The 24423-nt window shown below is 40.7% G+C and overlaps 1 protein-coding gene across 2 annotated transcripts in view; it reads left to right on the forward strand.

Annotated features, from left to right (window-relative positions):
* The window catches only part of tbc1d24 (TBC1 domain family, member 24), a 130239-nt gene that overhangs the window by 72807 nt on the left and 33009 nt on the right, over positions 1 to 24423 (forward strand). Inside the window, exons 5-7 of one of the 2 annotated variants that reach the window (XM_073060079.1) lie at positions 898 to 993; positions 6415 to 6679; positions 7484 to 12037. In XM_073060079.1, coding sequence (XP_072916180.1) covers positions 898 to 993; positions 6415 to 6679; positions 7484 to 7638 — 516 coding nt within the window. In that variant the 3' untranslated portion in view covers positions 7639 to 12037. Of the gene's footprint in view, positions 1 to 897; positions 994 to 6414; positions 6680 to 7483; positions 12038 to 24423 lie in introns of those variants that run through there. The other variant, XM_073060080.1, reaches the window with a different exon arrangement.

Here is a 24423-nt window from a genome sequence, read left to right on the forward strand (position 1 = left end):
AAATCAAAATGCAAACCATTATCATATTTTCTGGGAATGCCCCATTATCAAAAACTATTGGAGTGGGATACACAATGTACATTTAAAGACATCTTTAAATGTGAATTACCCTTAGAAAGTAAGACCATATATTTTGGGTATATACCTCAAGAATGGTTGAAAAGAGATAAATATTTAATGAATATACTGCTGGTGGCTGGTAAAAAGCCTCTTACTAGGAAATGGTTATCACAGGAGAGCCCAACCTTAAATGCATGGATGGAAATTACAATGGACATTTACAACATGGAGAAGATAACAACATCTGTTAATCATAAGTTGGAACAATTTGATTTATACTAGGAAAAATGGTTTAACTACGTAACACCTCATAGGCCTGATTTTATCCTCACAAATCAATGAATATGTTGTAAAAAAAAAAGATCACTTCCTACTTGTACAGGGGGAATGTCAGAGATAGTTTTTTTTTAAAGAGTTGTGGGTGCATAGAACATGCTGCTAGGAGTGGTGGGAGAGTCAGGTACACTAGGGACATTTAAGAGACTCTGAGTAGGCACATAAATGATAGAAAAATTATGGGAAGGAAGGCTTCAATTGATTTTGGATTATGTTAAAGGGCCTGTTTTGTGCTTACTGTTCTATGAAAGTATTAGTACTCTGGTTCCAATGACTCAGATATGAATATACAAGGTATGAATGGTAGGTTTGAGAATGACACATTAGTGGTGTTATAGATGTTAGGCGACACAATAGCCTAGTGGTTAGTATAAAGTACGCCACCATGTTCTGTGTTCTTCAGGAAGGAGCCAGACAAGCTCTTGTCATCCTTTGGGTTTAGGGTTATTGTAAATCTGGTGGGCCCTGGCTGAACCTGTCATTGTGTCCTTATGTTAACAGGTCTGTGGAGCCTACCTTTCAACTGACTGGAGAGAAAGAAAGCGGGAAGGAAACAAGCTAAGCTACTTTGGCACAGGGGAATGCTTTGTGTTCAAGGTATGACAGTCATTTCCTTTTTGCTATTGCTGCATTATTTTTGGCTCCTTGCTTCTGAAAGGCCAGAAATTCATGCTAACTCAGCTTTGGCACATAAATGGCACCATGACAAACAGCAAGTGTTTGCTAAAGTGTTTGCTGACTACACATTCTCTGTAAATGTACTGTGTCATTGGAACGAATTGTCTTTGTAATTTCTTGAATACTATGCCCTTGGGTTTAACAAATGCTAAATGCTGTTAGTTATAATTTTTTAGCTCCTTACTGGTTAAAATTGCCATCATTTTCTGATATGTTGTTCCATTGGAAAAGTTGAACTTTGTATTAACTATCAAGGTTCTTCACTTTAATCTTCTAGACAGTAAGGACTGACCATAAGGCTTTCTGATGGATCTATCTGCTGATTATTCTAGTCTGTAGTTTACATTGGTTTGACTGTTTTAAAAATTGGAGTTGAGTTATTGTTTTGTGATTTATATAAATAATTTGGATTAAAAATTTAAGTGAACTGATTAGTAAGATTTACAGACAACGCAAAAATTGTTAGAATTGTAGGTGATGAGGAAGGTTGACAAAGGGTTCAGCAGGATACAAATGACTTGGAAATGTGGACAGGGAAATGGCAGATGGAGTTTAATCCAGACAAGTGCAGCTGTTCCCACTGGGAGGTAAAATGCAAGAGGAAAGATTGCAGTAAATGGCAGGATACTTGGGAGCATTGATGTTCAGAGGGATCTTGGGGTGCAAGTGTATATAGGTCCCTGAAAGTGACCACACAATCGGATAAGGAAGCAAATATGGCAAATGGTCTTTGCCTTTATCATTTAGGGTGTTGAGTACAAAAATCATGTTGCAGCTGATCAAAGTTCAAATTTATTATCAAAGTATGTATACCATATATAACCTTGAGATTCATCTTCTTGCAGGCAGCCACAAAGCAAAGAATCACAACAGAATTCACTAAAAAGCACACGTCACAAGACTGCCACTTATCCAATTCGTAAAAGAGAATAAATTTCGCAGATAATAAAAAAAGTAAACAAAAGCAAATTAAACTTGAACTGTTCCTGTTCCTGGCTATACTTTCCACAGTATTCTTACCAGAGGTGCAGAAAGCTAGGGGGAAATTATAATACAAAAACTTATTTAAGTAACATTTTTAATGTATCAAAATATCCAAGGGTCTTCACAGGAGTGTTGCACAAGAAGACAGAGCAGGAGTAGACCAGCCATCCTTCAGCACTTCCCCACCATTCAATATCATTGTGACTGATCTGAGCTCCCATAATACCTCAAATTTCTAATGGTGCAATATTTATCCATCCCTGTCTTAACTATTTCTAACAATCCACTCAGGCACAAAATTCCAGAGCCTCACTGCCCTGAGTGAAGACATTTCTCCAGCCTCAGTTATAACTGACAGACCCCTTATTTTCTAGCTCTGTCACCTTGTTTGTGACTCTCCTGCTAGGGAAAACTTGCAACGTTCCTTAGGAACAAGAGAAAAACTGCAGATGCTGGAAATCCCAGCAATACACACAAAATGCTGTAGGAAGTCAACAGGTCAGGCAGCATCTATGGAAAAGAGTACAATTGATGTTTCGGGCTGAGACCCTTCATCAGAGCTGAAGAGAAAAGGAAGATGAGTAGATTTAAAAGGTGGGAAGAGAGGAGGGAGAAACATAAGGTGATAGGTGAAAACGGGAGGGGAAGGGGTGAAATAAAGAGCTAGAAAGTTGGTGAAAGAGATACTGGGCTAGAGAAGGGGGACTCTAATAGAGGACAGAAGGCCATGTAAGAAAGAAAAGGGGGGAGGAGCACCAGAGGGAGGTGGTAGGCAGGCAAGGAGTTGAGGTGAGAGAGGGAAAAAGGGATGGGGAATGGTGAAGGTGGGGGGGGGGGGGGGGGCGGTGCGGGGCATTACCAGAAGTTCGAGAAATCGATGTTCATGCCATCAGGTTGGAGGCTACCCAGACAGAATATAAGGTGTTGTTACTCTAACCTGAGTGTGGCCTTGTCACAGCAGTAGAAGAGACCATGGATTGATATAACAGAATGGGAATGGGAAGTGGAATTAAAATGGCTGGCCACTGGGAGATCCCACTTCTCCTGGCAGACAGAGCATAGGTGCTCAGCAAAGCAGTCTCCCATTCTACGTCAGGTCTCACCAATATACAGGAGGCTACACCAGGAGCACTGGACACTGTATATGACCCCAACAGACTCACAAGTGAAAAGCCGCCTCACCTGGAAGGACTATTTGGGGCTCTGAATGATAGTGAGGGAGAGGAGGCAATGGATTGACATATTGGAATGGGAATAGGAAGTCCTCCCCATGTGACTCCCTTGTCCATTCGTCCCTCCTCACTGTTCTCCCTCCTGGCACTTACCCTTGCAAGTGGAACAAGTGCTACACCTGCCCTGCACCTTCTCCCTCACTACCATTCAAGACCCCAAACAGTCCTTCCAGGTGAGTCGACACCATCTGTGAGTCTGTTGGGGTCATGTACTGTGTCTGGTGCTCCCTGTGTGGCCTCCTGTACATCAGTGAGACCCGACATAGATTGAGAGACAGCTTCACTGAGCACCTACGCTCCATCCGCCAGAAGAAGCAGCATCTCCCAGTGGCCACCCATTTTAATTCCACTTCCCACTCCCATTCCAATACATCAATCCATGGCCTTCTCTACTATTGTGATGAGGCTGCACTCAAGTTGGAGGAACAACACCTTATATTCTGTCTGGGTAGCTTCCAAGCTGATAGCATGAACATTGATTTCTTGAACTGTCTGTAATGCCCCGCCCCCTTCCCCTTTTCCCCCTCTCACCTCATCTCCTTGCCTGCCATCGCCTCCCTCTGGTGCTCCTCCCCCTTTTCTTTCTTCCATGTTTTCTGTCCTCTCCTATCAGATTCCCCCTTCTCCAACCCTGTATCTTTCACCAATGAACTTCCCAGCTTTTTAACTTCACCCCTCTCCCTTCCAGTTTCACCTATCACCTTGTGTTTCTCCCTCCCCTCCTTCACCTTTTAAATCTACTCCTCATCTTTTTTTCTCCAGTCCTGATGACAGGTCTTGGCCCAAAATGTCGACTGCACTCTTTTCCATAGATGCTGCCTGGCCTGCTAACATCCCTTAGGATCTTGTATGTTCGAGTACGGTTGCCCCTCATTCTTTTAAACCTGAAGGAATACAGATTCAAAATAAATAAGGGACACATTTTTAAAAAATGTTTATTTATTTAGAGATACAATGTGGAACAGGCCCTTCCGGCCCAACAAACCGTACCAACCAGCAACCCACCAGCCTAATCACAGGACAATTTACAATGACCAATTAACCTATTATTCGTTATGCTCCCGTGGTACCATCACAACAAAAACTATTAGAGCATGACACACTGATTTTTTTCGTGATTATTGCATCTGTGACAAAGCTACTAATCATTTGGACAAATGTTGAGTAATAAAGAAAAGCCAACACAGATTCATTAAAGACAAACCATGCTAACCATAGTTTTCTAAATGTGCATTCATTGAATCTCATAGTTTTGCTTTATTTTGGTAATACAGTGGATTCAGGTTAATTAGGTCTTGGTTAATTGGGACAGCCACTTATTTGAGACAACTCTTTAAGAACAAAAACTAATAAGAAAATAACCATATTTTCCTTCATTTATTTGAGACGCTGCCCAGCTTAATTGGTACAGGAAACTGTTGCTGAACAGCTAACTAGTGTCGGTTGCATGCACTTGTGTAACTGTTAGATACTATTCTGTACTTGGGGTGAACAATTTTAAATAGCAGCATTTGCATTTGTTTGTGTTCAAAGAAACTGATTTTTGACACTGATGCCTGTTGAGAAATAAGCAGCAAAACAATTCAGAAATACTGGAATGTCTGGAGATGCTGGAAATCCAAAGCAAAGCATACAAAATGCTGGAGGAACTCAGCAAGTCAGGCAGCATCTGTGGAAATGAATAAACAGTGGTTGTTTTGGACTGAGACCCTTTTTCAGGATTGGAAAGGAAAGGGGAAGATGCCAGAAGAAAAAGTTGGGGGAGGGTGTGCTACTGGACCCAGACTTTCGAAGTCGAGAGAGTGGAACTTAGTTTCTGTGACCTCCATCTGCCAGAATTGACCATGGATATTGTGTCCTTGCTGTCCAGATACACAAGCCTGGGCAGTACGATATGGAGAGCAAGCTGTTGCCCATGTAGCAAACTCCCCCTCTCCATGCATCTGATAAATCCAAAGGAACGGCAGAGACCAATATAGTTTGATACCAACAGTGTCGCAGGAGTTGCCAGTCAGCATTGAACTCAATGTAGGACTGCCTTAGGGACTCCAGCTCCAGATTTTTCCCACAGGATTTACTCACAAAGTCTTCCCCATGAATGGGTATAGCCGCAAGGCAGCGGAGGTTTGAGATCAGAGATTTCCTTCTCCTAGGTGAGCTGACAACCATGGACTACGAGCCCCATCTGCCCGAAGCGACTGGTTTTAAGATGCCAGTAACTTGCCTTTGTCCCTTCTGTCAGTAGAAATGGTTCCGCCGGGCTTGGTAGCTGAGCCACACACGAAGGCCAAGAGCTAGACTTGGTTGTCAGAGGCTATTTGAGGTGCACGCCATTGGAGCATTTAATAAGTAGTGGGCGCTTATCCCCATTACCACCCCCCAGCTATAACAACCTTAAGGAACCAGTACAGTTCCACTTTAAAAACTCTCCCACTCAGGTTTCTTGTCGTTGTCAGATATGATGGACAACCACCTGTAGTATTGGCAGTGTTCTAATTTGTTTCATGTAAATACATAATTTGTTACTCAGTTAAATGGTAGTTTGTCTTTTTGTTTTACCTTTTTAACAATCTCCATGAAACTTTGGCTAAATAGGACAGCAGCAAATTGGGCCAAAACATACTGGTCCCTGTGTGTCTCATGTAACCGGAATCCACTATATATCTGAAATCCCTCAAGTGTTTGACTATATTAACAATGCTATATGGTTAATTCAAGACAATATAATTTTAAGGTGATTGGAGGAAAGTATGGGCATATCAGAGGTAGATTTTTTTAATAGAGTGATGGATATGTCGAATGTGCTGCTGGGGTGATAGTAGAGGCAAACGCATTATAGGGGCATTTAAAAGAGACTTTGGCTGAAAGAAAAATGGAGGGCTATATGGGAAGGAAGGGTTGAATTGATCTTGAAGTAGTTTAAAAGGTTGGCACAACATTGTGGGCCAAAGGGCCTGTACTGTACTGTGTTCTATATAAATGCTTGTGTCGTTGTGTCTCTTAGTCATCCAGTAAAGCCGATGCAGGACTAGAAACAGACCCTTTGAAGTTACTGGGAATCAAAATCATTTTGTCATTCATTGTCTCTGTCTTATATAGCAATTGTAATGTTTGTTACTCCTAGCTGCAGCCTGAAATGGTGCGATATGAATGGGTTATCATTAAGCATCCCGAGCTGGAAGTGGCTAAAGGCTGCTCAGACTCATTTGCAGATTCACCAGAGCAGCCCAGTGTTTTGGATGCTGAATCCTGTAAAGAGCCGGATTTACTTGCTTCCTGTGAAGACCCCTCAGACAGATTATCACCTTTTCTTGCTACTCGTCACTTCAGCTTGACCACCAAAGCCACATCCATGTTCATGGCTGGAAATCCAGACTCCATTATAGTTGGTAAGTGAGGTTAAGACAATGATAACTGTTTTGTCTATTAATTATACTAGATAGCCCCATTGAATCCAGCCTTTAAATATCTGATTCCTTCCAGTCACATACAACAAAGCACTTGACCAGCAAGGCAGTTAAAATTAGAATCAAACCTGTAGCCCTTCCCTGCTTCCTCCATTGATTTCTTTCATGCAGAGTATTTCCAGCACATTGAATGCCCCAGCCAAAGGTATAATTATTAATAATAATACTATAGAACACTTTTTATACAATGTAGTTCAAAGTACTTTACAACAGGATAGAGTGCAAACATGAAAATAAAAGACAAAAATGTTAGTTAAAAACAAGATTAACTAAATAGGTTTTGAGCTGCTGTTTAGAAGTGTCAACTGACCTGCATCCCTTACAGTTTTAGGCATTGAATTCCACAGCTGAGTGTGGTTTAGAAAAAGCTGACCTGCCAATTACCTTTTGAAGGGAGATTGGTCTTTTTCTGCCAGTCTCTTAAATTAAAACAGAGAGCTCAAGCAGGACTATAAAACAAAAGTGAATCTGTGATGTACTCCAGTCCCAGACCATTGAGAGTTTTAAAAACAGGTCAGAGAACTTTAAAATCAATTCTAAAAGATACAGGAAGCCAATGCCGAGTGGTTAGAACAGAAATGATATGCTTGATCTGTAACAACAGGTAATTAATTATTCCTCCTCCCTACACCATTATTTTTTTTTTTTAAAGCTTGCTTTTAAGTTAGCTAAATTTTTAAGCTTGTCATTGAGAAATTAAGGTGTTACTATTGCCTCTCCCACCAGGTGGTGGTGGCTGTCCTGCATTGTACATCGACGAGAACCTGAATCACGGCACAACTGGACACTCCAGTACCTTTGACAACCTTCCTCTGTGCTCAGAAACTTTTCAGATCAGTACACTGGAAGTGTGGGGCTTCCAGGACAATGTTTCCAATTGAAGGCATCTTTGGGATGTATCCTGTCTCATGAAATCTCTACAATCATATCATCCATTTTTTTATGTGTAGCGTCTTCAATACTGGATTCCTGCTAAGATGTTTGTTAGTGCAGTATTATTTTTGCTTCAGACTCCATTGAGTCAGAAGTCCACCATGATGGTGCTCAAAAAGCTAAAAATAACAGCAGCTGGTGGAGATCTAAATTAAAAACAAACTTGGAGATATCAGTCAACTTTTTGAGGAGAGAGAAACAGCTAATGATAAGTTTTGATCTGGTGTTAATTTCTTTCCTCTTTCTATAGATACTGATTATCTTAGTGTTCTCTGTTTTTGTTTCGTCTATATAGTACTGTCTGTATATTTCTGACTTCATGCCAGTTTCACCTATCATGAACCTATCAGTAGCAAAAGATCTAACCTCATGGATCCAGAATTAGTCACTCTGTAAAGATGGGATGCACCATTATGTGAATTAGCTCTGTGTTTCAGTTGTATTACAAGAACAAGCTAGAAATTTGTCCTTGTTCATGTGCATGATGCAAAAGCATTTGCTACTTGTCCTTCATTTCTGACTTCAGTGGAACTGAACTTCGAGATGTTGTGTTTAGTGAGCAAAACTACCCATGTGCTTGGGACAAACTTCTAACCCTTACTATCTTTCTAAATTTATAATTATATATATTCATTTATTAAGTTGCAATGAGGAATGAAGTACCTGTGTGCACATTATCAAATTGTAACCCATTCTGTGCTCTAATGACATGGGAGACTGTTTAAGAGCAGTCTGGGTCATAATGAGCAACAAACAATCTGCTAGAAGAACTCCGCAAGTCAAGCAGCATCTGTGGAAGGGAAGGAATTGTTGACATTTTGGGTTGAAAACCTGCCTCAAGATTTCCTTTCCTCTCACAGTTGCTGTCTAACTACTGAATTCTTCCAGAGGATTGTTACTGTGGGTTCCAACATCTGCAGTTTCTTGTGACTCCTGAGTCACAGTGAGGTTGGAATACTGCTTGTGGGGAGCTGCCAACTGGAGAAAACAGGTTAATTAATGCACAGTGCTAAAAACAAAAGAGTTTGTTTTGTAATCTAATTTATGCACATTTCCATAAGCTTTTCTTTTTCATTTATCATTTCAGTATTGTTTCAAATTGCACTTTTCAAGCTAAATGCAGATGGGAGAACAATCTTTCTTATCAAGTGCACTATTTTACTTTGGTGAGATGTCTTTGCATGCTGCAGGTTAAATTCATTCATCTTCCATACCAATTACTGCCCTCAGCTAACCCAAATAGTTGTGCAGATTCTATCTCAAGAAACAGCTATTCCTATAAATCAACAGAGAGGGCATGACCCAATACTTTGGCAGCTATTGCTGGCAAGCTGGGGATTGGTTCATCAGTGCTGGCATCAGTGCACCTGGCACCTCAACATGATTGGCATGGCTGATTCTGGAATCCAACAGTGCATATCCTAAATGGTTTTATGGATATTCAATCTCCATCAGAATCACAAATGTGTGCACAACTAAGCTTTTTCCCCCTCAGTATTCTGCATAATGTTTTTAAATTTGTATGACAATTCTCAGTGTTACTATCAAACTCTTGGAAGCAGCTACTCATTTGTTTACAAGGAGTGAATGCAGTGTGTCCTGTATATTGTCTGGCTACATTCTCATATCACAACCAGAAGGTTGAGATTCATTCAGAAACTTGCTGCACCCCAGCCAGGCATAATAAAGTGTAAGCTGCCTCTTTGAGCAGGAAAAAATCCTTTAACATACCGGTATATCATAAGAGATAACCTTTTGACCAACTTAAATCAAAGAGGTGGTTGTGGGCTTAACTAATTTTTTTATGGTGCCCTATTTAAGAGTAGTGTTTATCTGTATCATTCTTTCCTTCTGTTAGCAATGTAAATATTCCAGTGTTCCAACAATTGTGGAAAAGGAGTTGGAATGTCAAATATAACACATTTTTATGCTCAAAGCCTCTGGCCATTACTAGCAATCATACACTCAAAAACTGGTCATGTCCACTATTTTAGTGGAAGAGTTATCATGCTTACAATAAATGGATTAAATATTAAATAGATAAAGGTTCATCAGTCATGCCCACACATTTGCACAGAGCATGGCTCAGGGCCACAACTTCCATCTTTCTCCTTGGTCATTTTTTTTCCCTTGAGGTGTTTTAGGGATATTAGCAGATTGGACATCAGTTACTGCTTGACTCCCACAGGCTACCATAATTCCTGGCAAAAGATTGTTCATTTTTAAGATCAACCTTTCAGAACTGTTTGTGTAGAAAAAGTTTATAAAAGAATATATAACCTCCCAGATGGCAATAATCCAAGCTAGAGCATTAAATTAAATAATGATAACATTTGCTAACTGGACACTTAATGTTATATGGTCCTAAAACCAATGACAAGTAAGTGACAAAGTGGGGGCATAAAAATGGTGAGCTTGTCCTTCAGTGCAGGAAGCTATTGAAGACTAAACCACTGATAGCTGCTACACTAATTTAGCACTAAATTACACTAATTTAAAGGAAAAAGCCCTTAAAACAACCATTGCTACATGAGGCCACTTACAGCTTGGAGTCAGTTTTACAGAAGCGGCTGTTTTTGTTCACAAGCTCACCTGTTTTAAAGGGCTCCTGTCACCAGAGTTTATGGGTGAATTGTGTCTATTTGGATTAAACTAAGTTTACAGAATATTGACTTCATCTTTGGAAGCAAGTTTTGTAGAACACAACCTGAATTAGAGCATTTTTCAAGTCCTGTAGAGCACACCTTGAATTAGAGCATTTATCTTTTGCTTGGAATTTACAAGTTGAATAATCATGAAATCATTCCAAGATCGCCAGTTGATGCATACAGTTTCAGGACTCTGGGATAGTGCAATTGTTGCCTTCCAGAAGAGAGGTCATATTTTGGATAAGTGCAATATTTTTTTTAATTGGTGAACCATATCATTGGAACCTGAGCTGTGCATTAATATAGGATGTTTGTACATATCTGTGTTCCAGCCATCTGGCAGTGGTTGGGCTGTTCTTGCAAAAACAGCAGGCACGCAGCGAGGCAGCTGAGGGCAAAATAGGGGCAACTGTTTACTTTCACATTCAAACCATTGTAAATACCCCCATGCAACTGTGACTTTGTATTTGTAATCCATTATGATGCATTACTATTGATATGAGAAAGTGGTCTATGGTCAAGGAGAATATCTTTGGTAGATGATATTAGACTTGTGTATTGTATTTAAGTATTGCGTGCCACCAGTGTGTATTGTTCAAGGCTAGTGAGAAAAGGCTTAATTGTATCAGGGCACCTGAAGCCTTTAGTAGTTTGAAGGTGCTGTCACGTTGTTGTAGTTCCATTTGTGTAAGTGTTTATGGTTCTGTTATTGTTCAGCCACTGCAGGCCAGAACCCACCTTTCAGTAAGGCTCCTGATCTCTCTGTGCCTGTGGTAGCACTGAGCATCATCAAACACTGACTGGTGGCACGAACGCTGTCCCCACACCAAAAGCAAGGAAGAGATCTTCATTTCTGAAGTCCCTTGTGTAGTGGATGGAGATATAGCACTAATTGCCCTAAGTGAAAGGTAGAAACAATGATATGATCCACCATCCCTGTAGACCAGAGATGCTCACAGCTCCAACAATGTGTTGATGTTTATTATGCTTTAAAATAATGTGATTAATCCATATCTTCAACAATTTAATATTGCCTAAAGTTAATGAGAAATTTGTGAATATTCCATATAAATGTATCAGTCTAGCTCTGTTTTCTTCCCCTTAATTTGTTTCTTGACATACTCAATTCCGTACGTGAAAGACCTTCGTACTATAAAGGGGAAAAGAAACTTACTTCTTGGTGCTTTCATTATGGTATGGATATGCAGTGTAATATCTGTAAGTGTCACTGAGTTACAAGCTCTGAAAAATAAGAACATATCCAGCATATCTCTTGTGACACTTTGATAGACATGGATACAACTCCATTTTATCAGACTTGGGTTCTGAGAATCTCGGTCTCCCTCAGCAAAGTGGGCAAAAGTGCAGTGTGTAACACTCTGTTCACAGATGGCTGTATAAACTGCAATTGTACCGACCCAGGTGAAGGCAACAAGAACCACTCCACCCACAGCTGTCAAGTTTCTGTATCATAGTCATGAACATGAAACCCCCATAAACTTACCAGGCTATTAAGTACTCTGGGCCATTTGAAAAAGGGACAGATATCTGAAAGTCTCTCCATTTTAAATGTGCTCATGTGTAAAATAAGTTACCAGCTCAAAGAGGAAAGATGTATCGTCCTTGTGGAATCTCATTGTGCAATAAAGTGTGTTCAAACCAAAGCTTGTCTGCACAAATAAAAAGTAACTGAAATTTATGCAAGTTGTCAGTCTCCTCTTGTGAGACCAATACTTAATATTGTGAAAAAGCTGATCAAATTTTACTTTACCCTCACAGGAGCATGGCTGGTGGGAAAGACTAGTGCAAAGAGGTCTATTGAATGGTTCTGTGTTTTTTTTCCCCCCTCATCTCCTCATTGTTGATGCAGAAGACTAGGACTGAGATTTGTATCTATTGGTCTAGTCAAGTCACTTTTATTGTCATTTCGACCATAACTGCTATGTACAGTACATAGTAAAAATGAGACAATGTTTTTCAGGACCATGGTGTTACATGACAATACAAAAACTACACTGACCTACGTAAAAAAAAAACAACACAGAGAGAAAAAAACAACTACACTAGACTACAGACCTACCCAGGACTGCATAAAGTGCACAAAACAGTGCAGGCATTACAATAAATAATAAACAGGACAATGCAGTCTTGTATAGGTGTATCCTACCCAATGATACAGAACAGGCTCAGGGAGCTGAATGGTGTAATTCTGCTCCTATGTCTTTATAAGACCATTCCATCATGGCTGAGTTATCATGTTGGGAATGGGATGTGAAATTTACAATGATTGGCCTCCGGACCAACACACCGCCGGTTCTTTCTGGGTCTTGCTGTGAACCATTGGCTACTACAGTGGGGGCAGCGTTGCAAGAAGTATAGCCAGTGGAGGGAGAAATGCAGTCAATGAAGGAAAAGCCAGTGTAGGTTGAAGCAACCCTTACTGTCTCGCTCAGTTCCTGGATCCTGCCTGGTATGTAGATCAGTCCTTACCATCTGGGAGATTCTTTTTATTTAGATACAGTGCAGAACCACACAGCCCACAACCCACCTATTTAACCCTAGCAACACACACAAAATGCTGGTGGAATGCAGTAGGCCATGCAGCATCTATAGGAAGAAGTACAGTCGACGTTTTGGGCTGAGACCCTTTGTCCTAAACTACACAAGTAGCAGAACAAAAGTGAGCCTACTTATTTAAGCGGCGCTTCAGTTCAGTGCAGAGCCGAGTAAATGTTGCAGAGCAGTGAACAGAACTAGCCTGACCCTAGTCTCTCGTCCCGACACTCTGCCTTTTTAATCTGGCCTGATGTTTAAATCATCCAAACATTGGGTGGTTCCTTGCTCTAGGACCTGGGCCCTGTTGCTTTGATACCATCTGGGTCTGGACATCACTGCCACATTTTGGCCCATACCTGACCTTTCCAAACTGGCCTGGCTCTCGGGTCTTTTCTTGCTCTTGGTTTTAGTGGATGGGTCTTGCCTCTGCTCGTACTTCCATTGTTTGTGGTGATTGTCTACCGGAAATTTTTATCAGAAAAGGTGTTATTGATAAAGTAGTTGTTTTCTTTTTGTTTACTGCCAATAAGTAGTTGCAGGACATCACTAGCGCTATGCTAAACCAGAAGTACTTGTGAAAATAATCAACCATAATGCCTCAAGAAGATGGCAATCCATCCATAAGGACCTTCTTTACCCAGGAAATGCCCTCGTCTCACTACTACCATCAGGAAGAAGGTACAGGAGCCTGAAGACGCACATTCAACATTTCAAGAACAGCTTCTTCCCCTCCACAATTATATTTCTGAATGGTCCATGAACACTTCTCACTATTTTGCTCTTTTTGCACATTTTTAAAATATATTTTTAAATATGTTTGTAAATTATAGAATTTTTAAAATGTATTTTAATGTTTTTTACTGTCACAAAACAATATATTTCATGACATGTATTTCAGTTAATAATAAGGTTTCAATGAGATTCCCTCAAACTCCCCTCATTCTTCTAAATTCCAGTGAGTGCATGCCCAGAGCTCATTCTCTCAGATTCGCGATCTTTCAAAATTTTTTTTCCCCAAATTAAGTGTATCTAATAATCTCGCCCCCACCACACTCAGGGCAGTGATTTCTAGAGAATCGGCTTTCTCTGAGAAAAGAAATACCTATGCACCTTAATTTTAACTGACTGACCCCTTGATTTATGCTCTTTAGAACACAGAAATTGACAGCACTTTACAGGTCCTTCAGCACACAATGTTGTGCTGACCTTGTAACCTCTCGAAACTGCCTTGAATTGCCCTACTGCATAGCCCTCTCTTTTTCTAAGCTCCCTGTACCTATCTAAGTGTCTCTTAAAAGATCCAACACCATCGCTGGCCACGTATTCCATGAACCCACCACTCCCTGTGTGAAAACTTAATTCTGACATCCCCTCTAAACCTACTTCCAAGCACCTTAAAACTATGCCTCCTCATGTTAGCCATTTCAGCCCTAGGAAAAAGCCTCCGGCTATCCTCATGATCAAAGCCTCTCATCATCATGTACATCTCTATCATGTCACCTCTCATCCTCCATCACTCCAAGGAGAAAAGGCCAAGTTCACTCAACCTATTCTTACGAGAGTTCTCGTAAGGCACACTCTCCAATCCAGGCCACATCTTCATAAATCTCCTCTGCACTCTTTCTGTAGTATCCATATCCTTCCTGTAATGCGGTGACCAGAACTGAACACAGTACTCCAAGTGGGGTCTGATCAAGGTCTCCTAGAGCTGTAACATTACCTCACGGCTCTTGAACTCATTACCACAGCTGATGGATGCCAACACACCATACCTGTTTTTGACAACACTGTCAACCTGCGCAGGAGCTTTGAGCATGTAATGGATGTGGACCCCAAGATCTCTGATCCTCTACATTGCCAAGAGTCTTACCATTAATACTATATTCTATCTTCAAATTTGACCAACCAAAATGAACCACTTCACTCTTATCTGGGTTGAACCTCATCTGCCACTTCTCAGTCCAGTTCTGCATCCTATTGATGTCCCACTGTAACCTCTGACAACCCTCCAGACTATCCACAATACCCCCAACATGGAAGATGGAGTTCAACCCAGAAAAGTGTGAGGTGGTACACTTTGGAAGGACAAACTCCAAGGCAGAGTACAAAGTAAATGGCAGGATACTTGGTAGTGTGGAGGAGCAGTGGAATCTGAGAGTACATGTCACAAGATCTCCAGACAATGGAGCAGAAGTAGGCCATTTGGCCCATCGAGTCTGCTCCACCACTCCTCCATGAGCTAAACCATTCTCCCGTCTAGTTCCAATTTCCGGCTTTTTTCTCATATCCCTTGATACCCTGACTAATTAGATACTTGTCAATCTCCTCCTTAAAAACCCTCAATGATTGGGCCTCCACAGCTGTATGTGGTGACTTAAAGTGACTGACCTTCCTTCCAAAATATTCTCAATCTCCCGCTTTTTCCAGCAGAGACTATCATGAGAATAGTAAACGAAATCCTTCCGAATGAGGATCACACAAGGTCGAAGTCAATCCATCGAAAATCGATTTTTCTTGATCTCCAAACTTCACTCTCCATTAGCAAAGAAACCGTTGGCTCTGACCTTTTAAACTTTAGGCATTATATAAAACTTCATTTTTAACTAAACTGCGTCATCACATTAAATCACACAGTAACATGAAGTCATCTTGGCAAATCCAGCCACGAACTGCCCCACCTGACAGGGTGGGTCTTCCTTTTATACCCTGTAGAAAAAACCTGTCACATGACCTCTACTGGCGGGAAAATGACATCACTCCACCATTACCTCATGTCCAGTATAACTTCAACCCCAGTCACGTGACAAGGGTACCACTGTCACGTGTCACGGGTACGTAACACCTCCCTCCAAAAAAAACATTTTTGGTCTATCAAGAACAAAAATTTTAACAATTACTTACAAGAAAAAAAACAAATGTATAAATTATATAACATACACAATATACAATACAGTAGGAGTGTTACAATAAAAAAAACCACTCCAAAAAAAAAACATTGTACATTCAACATCGAGATAGACAATCAGCAACCACATTATCTTTACCTTTAATATGAGTTATCACAATATTGTACTCTTGTAACATCAAACTCCAATTTAACAATCTTCTGTTTTTGTTTTTCATCTTACTCAGAAAAACTAACGGATTATGATCAGTGTAAACAATAAGTGGTTTTTGAGTTGTACCAACATATACCTCAAAATATTCCAAAGCTAAAACAAGAGATAACAATTCTTTCTCTATTGTTGAATAGTTTCTTTGATGCTTATTAAATTTCTTAGAAAAGTAAGCTACTGGATGATCAACCTCATCACCCTCATTCCTTTGCATCAATACTGCTCCCGCAGCTTCATCACTAGCATCCACAGCTAATGAAAAAGGTTTTTCAAAGTCAGGTGCCTTAAGCACAGGTTGTTCACATATCATTGTTTTCAATTTTTCAAATGCTTCCTGACAAAACGCTGTCCACACAAACTTTACATTCTTCTGCAGAAGATTAGTTAATGGAAGGGCAACATTAGCAAAATTCTTACAAAATTTTCGATAATATCCTACCATTCCCAAAAATCTTCTGAGAGTTTTTTTCCCCGTCGGAGTGGGAATTTCTAAAATTGCCTGAACTTTTGCCTGAACAGGAGCTACCTTACCTTGACCCACAACATAACCAAGGTAAGTCACAGTGGCATGTCCAAATTCACTCTTAGCTAAATTAACAGTCAAGTTAGCTTTTGAAAGCTTTTCAAACAATTTCTCCACCGCAATTATGTGTGCTTCCCAAGTATCATTTCCTGTCACTAAATCATCAATATAAGCATCAGTATCTTTCAATCCCTGAATCACAGAATTAATCATCCTCTGAAAAGTACCTGGGGCATTCTTCATCCCAAATGGAAGAACATTATACTCATATAACCCAGATGGAGTTACAAATGCAGAAATCTCTCTACCTCTGTCCGTTAATGGAACACACCAATACCCTTTCAATAAATCAATCTTTGTAAGGAACTTTGCTTTTCCACCTTTATCTACACAATCATCTACTCTAGGAATTGGATATGCATCTGTTTTCGTTACAGCATTCACCTTTCTATAGTCCGTACAAAACCTAATACTACCATCAGGTTTTGGCACCATAACACATGGCGAACTCCAATTCGAGTTAGAATGTCTAATAATATCATTCTCTAACATGTATTCAATTTCTTTCTCAGCAAGTTCACATTTTTCCATGTTCATTCTATATGGATGTTGTTTAATAGGTTTGGCATCTCCAACATCTACATCATGTGAAGCTACAGTAGTCCTTCTCGGAACATCTGGAAACAAATCCTTATACTTAAAAATCAATTCCTTCATCTGTTGTTTCTGCTCTAGCTGTAAATGTGCTAATTTCTCATCCATATTTTCCAAAATAGTCGAATTAGGTAACCTAACAGAAACAATGTTAGATTTAGAATGAAAGTCAGATGAATCATCTATCATGTTCCCAGTTAAATCCAACTCATTCTCACTAACCACAACAGTCACAGTATCAGATTGTTTCTCAAAATATGGTTTAATCATATTTATGTGGCAAAGTTGTGTTGACCTTCTACGATCTGGAGTTTTTATTACATAATCCACATCATTAACTCTAGACACAATTTCATAAGGTCCATGAAATCTAGCTTGTAAAGGATTTGTCTGCACTGGGAAAAAAACCAACACCTTATCTCCAGGCTTAAACATCCTCAAAACTCAAATCCTGAGTTGAACAGTCATGAGTAACAACCTCATTCTGCACATCAATCTTTTTAGCCATAGCTCTAGTCACAACACAAGAAAAATCTATGTTAGAATTCACCTCAGGTACCTCTGACTCCATTGTCAAATGCACTTCAGGAAAAACTTGTCCACCTGCCAAGTCATTACCTAACAATAAAGAAATACCCTTCACAGGTAAGCTATGCTGTAATCCTACCTTAACAAATCCTGTAACTAACCCTGACTTTAAATTTACTTCATGTAAACGTACAGGCATAAAATCACTTCCAACACCTCTTATGTAATTTACCTCACCAGTATCACTCTCTTCATTAAACTTCAACACACTATCTAACATCAGTGATTGAGAAGCTCCAGTATCCCTAAGAATTTTTATTGGCACCAGAGTAGATCCTTCTTTCAAGGATACAAACCCTTCAGTTATAAAATGATCATATCCCTTTCTAACTTTGTCAGACTCTAACAAATCCTCATTTGTGTTTACCAAACCCTGTAACTTTACAGGTGCTTCAGTATGTTGCACACAAGCATCTGGAACTGCTTCCTTCTCTTTCTTTTTCAATTTGAAACAGTTAGCTATTACATGGCCAGGCTTCTTACAATAGTTACAAATAAGACCAAACTGTCTTTCCTTCACAGGTTTTCCTTCCTCCTTACCTCTCTCATTAACCTCTAATTTAATTTCTGATTTACCTTGAGTCTCCATATTATTTCTCCTCTTAAAAATTCTACCCTGAGGAAATTTATTCTTATGGATTAAAACATACTCATCAGCTAATCTAGCACAGTCCTGCAATTTATCAGTATCCCTCTCATTTAAGTAGGTCCTTACTTCAACAGGAATGCTTCTTTTAAATTCCTCCATCAAAATCAGCTCTTTCAAAGTCTCATAGTCCCCATTTACATTTTTAGAAGAAACCCATCTCTCAAAACACATAGCTTTATCATAGGCAAATTCCACATAAGTCTTTTCCACAGACTTTTTCAAACTCCTGAATCTTTCCCTGTACGCTTCTGGGACCAATTCATACGATTTGAGAATATTTTCTTTCACAATATCATAATCTAATGCTTGCGCAGCAGTTAAAGCTGTGTAAACGTGTCGTGCCTTGCCTTTGATTACACTCTGTAATAACACTGACCATTTATCTTTCGGCCACTCTGACATCCGAGCAATAGTTTCAAAATGTTGAAAATATCTCTCCACTTCTGTTTCACTAAATGGAGGGACCAATTTAATTTCTTGGCTAGCAACAAACGGTTTTTTAGAATTAGCAGACTGTTCTACAGACCTTAATTTCTCCATTGCATAGTCAAAATCTCTTTGCTTTTGCTCAATTTCCAATTTACACCTTTCTAACATCATTTGTTCAATTTGCAACTGCATCTCCAGATTACTTATTGGAAACGATTCTAAAATCGATTCTTCAAAATGACCCGAAGCCACAAAATGTGATGCGATCTTTCTCTGTATAACAGCTTTTGACGTAGTTGGCAAAACCCCTTTAAGATGCAACCGATTAGCAAGTTCAGAGACTTCAGTTTTTTTCGCCTTCGCTAACAAATCCGCGACTGGCGAATCCAGAAACTCATCAATATTCATCGTTGCCGAATACCACTCACAAGCCAATCAAACAAAAAACAACGAGCAATCCCCGTTACCAAAACACCAACTCAAAATTCAAAAAACTTTTTAAACTCAAATAATTCAATTCCGAACGTAGCCCCCATAATTATGTTACGTATTCGGGCAACAACGATATAGATGAGTTAGGCAAGGGGTTTTATAACGAATAACACGTTTATTAAACACTGATAACAAACCCCCTTCAAAAGTAAACAAACCCAAACAATGACCCGAAACCAGCTGCTGGCAGCTGAATCAAACAGTTCTTAATAGCGTTGCAGTCCCAAACAGTCTTTAAAACAGTATTGAAAAGAACTCAGTTCTCTAAAGCGAATTGCCGAATGAAAACTGTTCAAAGAACGATATGCCGACAGTTCAAAAGCTCACGGTACTTTTAAAAGGAGAGACTTTTTAAAGCGATGCAAATTCTCTTCCACGTCGATGTCCTTCGATTCCCAGCGTCGAACTCCCACGTCGAATTTTATTAAATATAACAACTTAAAGTGACTGACCTTCCTTCCAAAATATTCTCAATCTCCCGCTTTTTCCAGCAGAGACTATCATGAGAATAGTAAACGAAATCCTTCCGAATGAGGATCACACAAGGTCGAAGTCAATCCATCGAAAATCGATTTTTCTTGATCTCCAAACTTCACTCTCCATTAGCAAAGAAACCGTTGGCTCTGACCTTTTAAACTTTAGGCATTATATAAAACTTCATTTTTAACTAAACTGCGTCATCACATTAAATCACACAGTAACATGAAGTCATCTTGGCAAATCCAGCCACGAACTGCCCCACCTGACAGGGTGGGTCTTCCTTTTATACCCTGTAGAAAAAACCTGTCACATGACCTCTACTGGCGGGAAAATGACATCACTCCACCATTACCTCATGTCCAGTATAACTTCAACCCCAGTCACGTGACACGGGTACGTAACAGTGGCAACGAATTCCATAAATCCACGACCCTCTTGCTGAAAAAATTTCTCCTCATCTGTTTTAAATGGGTACCCTCTAATTCTAAGACTGTGACCTCTTGTCCTGGACTCACCCACCAAGGGAAACAGCCTTTCCACATCTACTCTGTCCAACACTTTCAACATTCGAAATGTTTCTATGAGATCCCCTCTCATTCTTCTATACTCTAATGAATACAATCCAAGAGCCGACAAACGCTCCTCATATGTTAGTCCCTGCATTCCAGGAATCATCCTCGTGAATCTTCTCTGAACTCTCTCCAACATCAGCACATGATGTCCACAGATCCCTGAAAGTTGCCTCACAGGTAGTTAGGGTAGTTTAGAAAGCTTATGGGGTGTTAGCTTTCATAAGTCGAGGGATAGAGTTTAAGAGTCACAGGGTAATGATGCAGCTCTATAAAACTCTGGTTAGGCCACACTTGGAGTACTGTGTCCAGTTCTGGTCGCCTCACTATAGGAAGGATGTGGAAGCATTGGAAAGGGTACAGAGGAGATTTACCAGGATGCTGCCTGGTTTAGAGAGTATGCATTGTGATCAGAGATTAAGGGAGCTAGGGCTTTACTCTCTGGAGAGAAGGAGGATGAGAGGAGACATGATAGAGGTATACAAAATATTAAGAGGAACAGACAGAGTGGACAGCCAGCACCTCTTCCCCAGGGCACCGCTGCTCAATACAAGAGGACATGGCTTTAAGGTAAGGGGTGGGAAGTTCAAGGGGGGATATTAGAGGAAAATTTTTTACTCAGTTGTTGGTGTGTGGAATGCACTGCCTGAATCAGTGGTGAAGGCAGATACACTACTGAAATTTAAGAGACTACTAGACAGATATATGGAGGAATTTAAAGTGGGGGGGGGGGTTATATGGGAGGCAGGGTTTAAGGGTCGGCGCAACATTGTGTGCCAAAGGGCCTGTACTGTGCTGTGCTATTCTACACGTTTGTATGTGTAACCTTTGTGTCATCAGCAAACTTACTAACCCACCCTTCTACTTCCTCATCCAGGAATTTATAAAAATCACAAAGAGGAGGGATCCTAGAACAGATCCCTGCGTAACATCACTGGTCACCGTCCTCCATGCAAAACAGGAACCATCTACAACCACCCTTTGCCTTCTTTGGGCAAGCCAATTCCGGATCCACAAAGCAAGGTCTTCTTAGATCCCATGCCTCCTTACTTTCTGAATGAGCTTGGCATGGGGAACCTTATCAAATGTCTTACTGAAATCTATGTGCACTACATCCACTGCTCTACATTCATCAATGTGTTTTGTTATATCCTCAATTCAATCAGGCTCATAAGGTTCAACCTCCCCATGACAAAGTCATGCTGACTATCCTTAATCAAATTATGTCTCTCCAAATGCTCATAAATCCTGCCTCACAGGATCTTCTCCAGCAACTGCCCACCACTGAAGTAAGATTTACTGGTCTATAATTTCCTGGGTCATCTCTACTCCCTTTCTTAAACAAAAGAACAACATTTGCAACCCTCCAATCCTCTGGTACTTCTCCTGTCCCTATTGATATTGATCATCATCAGAGGCACAGAAATCTCCTCCCTCACTTCCCATAGTAGACCCCGGTATACCTCGTCCAGTCCCGGTGACTTACCTAACTTAATGCTTTTCAGAAGTTCCAGCACATCCTCTTTCTTAATGTCAATATGCTCAAGTGTTTCAGTCTGCTGTAAGTCATCCCCACAATTGCCAAGGTCCTCTTCCCTGTTGACTACTGAAGCAAAGTATTCATTAAGTACCTCCGACTCCATGCATATGTTTCCACTATCACATCTGATTGGTCCTATTCTCACACGCTCTTTTTGCTCTTCACATATTTGTAGAATGCCTTTGGGTTTTCCTTAATCCTACTCAAAAAGGACTTCTTATGGTTCCTTCTAGCTCGTCTAATTTCATTCTTTAGCTACTTCCTGGCAACCTTGTAATTTTCTAGAATTCTATCAGTACCTAGTTTCTTGAACCTTTTGTAAGCCTTTCTTCTTAACTAGATTTTTCACATCCTTTGTACTTCATGGTTCATTTACCCTACCATCCTTTCCCTACCTCATTAGAACATACCTATGCAGAGCCACATTTCTGCCATGCATTTCCCTGAGAACATCTGTTTCCAATTTATGCTCCCAAATTCCCCCTACCCCAATTAAATGTTTACTCAAATTCTTATCCCTCTCCAGCACTATGGTAAAGGGGATAGAGTTGTGATCGCTACCTCCTAAATGCTCTCCCACCAAGATATCTGACGCCTGACCAGGTTAATTTCCCAATACCAGGTCAAGCACAGCCTCTTGTAGTTGGCTTATCTACATATTGCACCATGAAACCTTCCTGAGCATACCTAACAAACTCCAGCCCATCTAAACCCTTTGCTCTAAGGAGATGCCAGTTAATATTAAGAAAGTTAAAATTTCCCATCAGAACAGCCCTATTATTGCAACATTCCAGAATCTGCCTCCATATCTGCTCCTTGATGTCCCTGTCACTATTAGGGGGGGGGGGGGTCTATAAAAACATCCAGTGGAGTTACTGCACCATTCCTGTTTCTGACTTCCACCTCCACCGATTCAGTAGTCCCTCCATGATTTCCTCCTTTTCTGCAGCAGTGACACTATACTTGATTATCAATGCCAAGCCCCTCCTCTTTTGCCTCCCTCCCTGTCCTTTTTGAAATATCTAAAGCCTGGCACACTCAGCAGCCATTCCTGCTTCTGAGACATCCAAGTCTCTGTAATGGCCACGATGTCATTTCCACGTATTGATCCATGCTCTAAGTTCATCCACCTTGTTTATGATACTCCTTGCATTAAAATAGACACACCTCAAACCATCAGGCTGAGCGTATCTTTGCTACATCATCTGCCTGTCCTTCCTCACAAACTTCCTACAAGCTGTCTCTATTTGTGCACCAATGGTCCCATTCTCTGCCTCTTCACTTTGGTTCCCACCTCCCTGCCAGGATATTGGTTCTCCTAGGATTCAAATGCAACCAGTCCTTTTTGTACATGTCACACCTGCCCCAGAAGAGGTCCCAATGATCCAAAAATCTGAATCCCTGCCCCCCCCACTCCCTCAGCCACATATTTCTCCTTCACTTCATTCTATCCCTATACTCACTGTCATGTGGCACAGGCAAGAATCCCAAGATTACTACCCTTGATGTCCTGCTTCTCAGCATCCTTCCTAACTCCTCATATTCTGCTTTCAGGATCTCCTCCCTTTTTCTACCTATGTCATTGGTACCAATATGTACCACAACCTCTGGCTGCTCACCTTCCCATTTAAGGATATAGTGGACACGTTCAGAAACATCATGAACCCTGGCACCTGGGAGGCAAACTATCATCCGTGTTTCTTTTTTGTGCCCAAAGAATCACCTATCCGTCCCCCTAACTATAGAGTCCTCTATCACTGCTGCCATCCTTTTCAGTTCCCTATCCTTCTGAGCCACAGGGCCAGATTCAGTGCCAGAGGCACAGCTGCTGTTGCTTCCCCCAGGTAGGTCACCCAACCCCCCCCCCCCAACATTACTCAAAATGGAGTACTTATTGCTAAAGGGTACAGCCACAGTGGTGCTCTCCATTACCTGATGCCCTTCCCTCTACTGATGGTCACCCACTTATGTCTCCTGTGGCCACAGGGTGACTACCTGCATGTAGTTCCTATCGATCACCTCCTCACTTTCCTCAACAAGCCGAAGCCGAAGGATATTGAGCTGTAGTTCCCGTTCTCTGAGGAGCAGCAGCTTGATGCAGCTCTGGTTTGTGATTTCCCTGTAAAGTGGATAAAGTGATGGTAGCAGTTTTTTTCCCTTGAGTAGGAGAGTGCAAGACTAGGAAGCGTAGATTAAGGGTGAGAGAGAATAGATTTGAAAGGGATCTGGTGGTGAATCTGGAATTCATTGCCATAGATGCCTGAGGGGGGTCGTCATTTAAGGTGAAGGTTAACAGGTTCTTGATTAGCAAGGGTGTCAATGTTTATGGGGAGAAGGTACAGAATGGGTTGAGAAAGAAATGACAGAGCAGATTTGATGGTCTGAATGGTCTAATTCTGCTCCTGTGTCTAATGGTGTTTGGAACAGAAAGCAGTTGAGGGCAGTACCAGTTCATAAGCACTTAGGTATGTGGAGGAACAAGGGTTGAA

The sequence above is a fragment of the Hemitrygon akajei genome, chromosome 11, assembly GCF_048418815.1.
Source record: "Hemitrygon akajei chromosome 11, sHemAka1.3, whole genome shotgun sequence".
Classification (NCBI taxonomy): Eukaryota; Metazoa; Chordata; class Chondrichthyes; order Myliobatiformes; family Dasyatidae; genus Hemitrygon; species Hemitrygon akajei.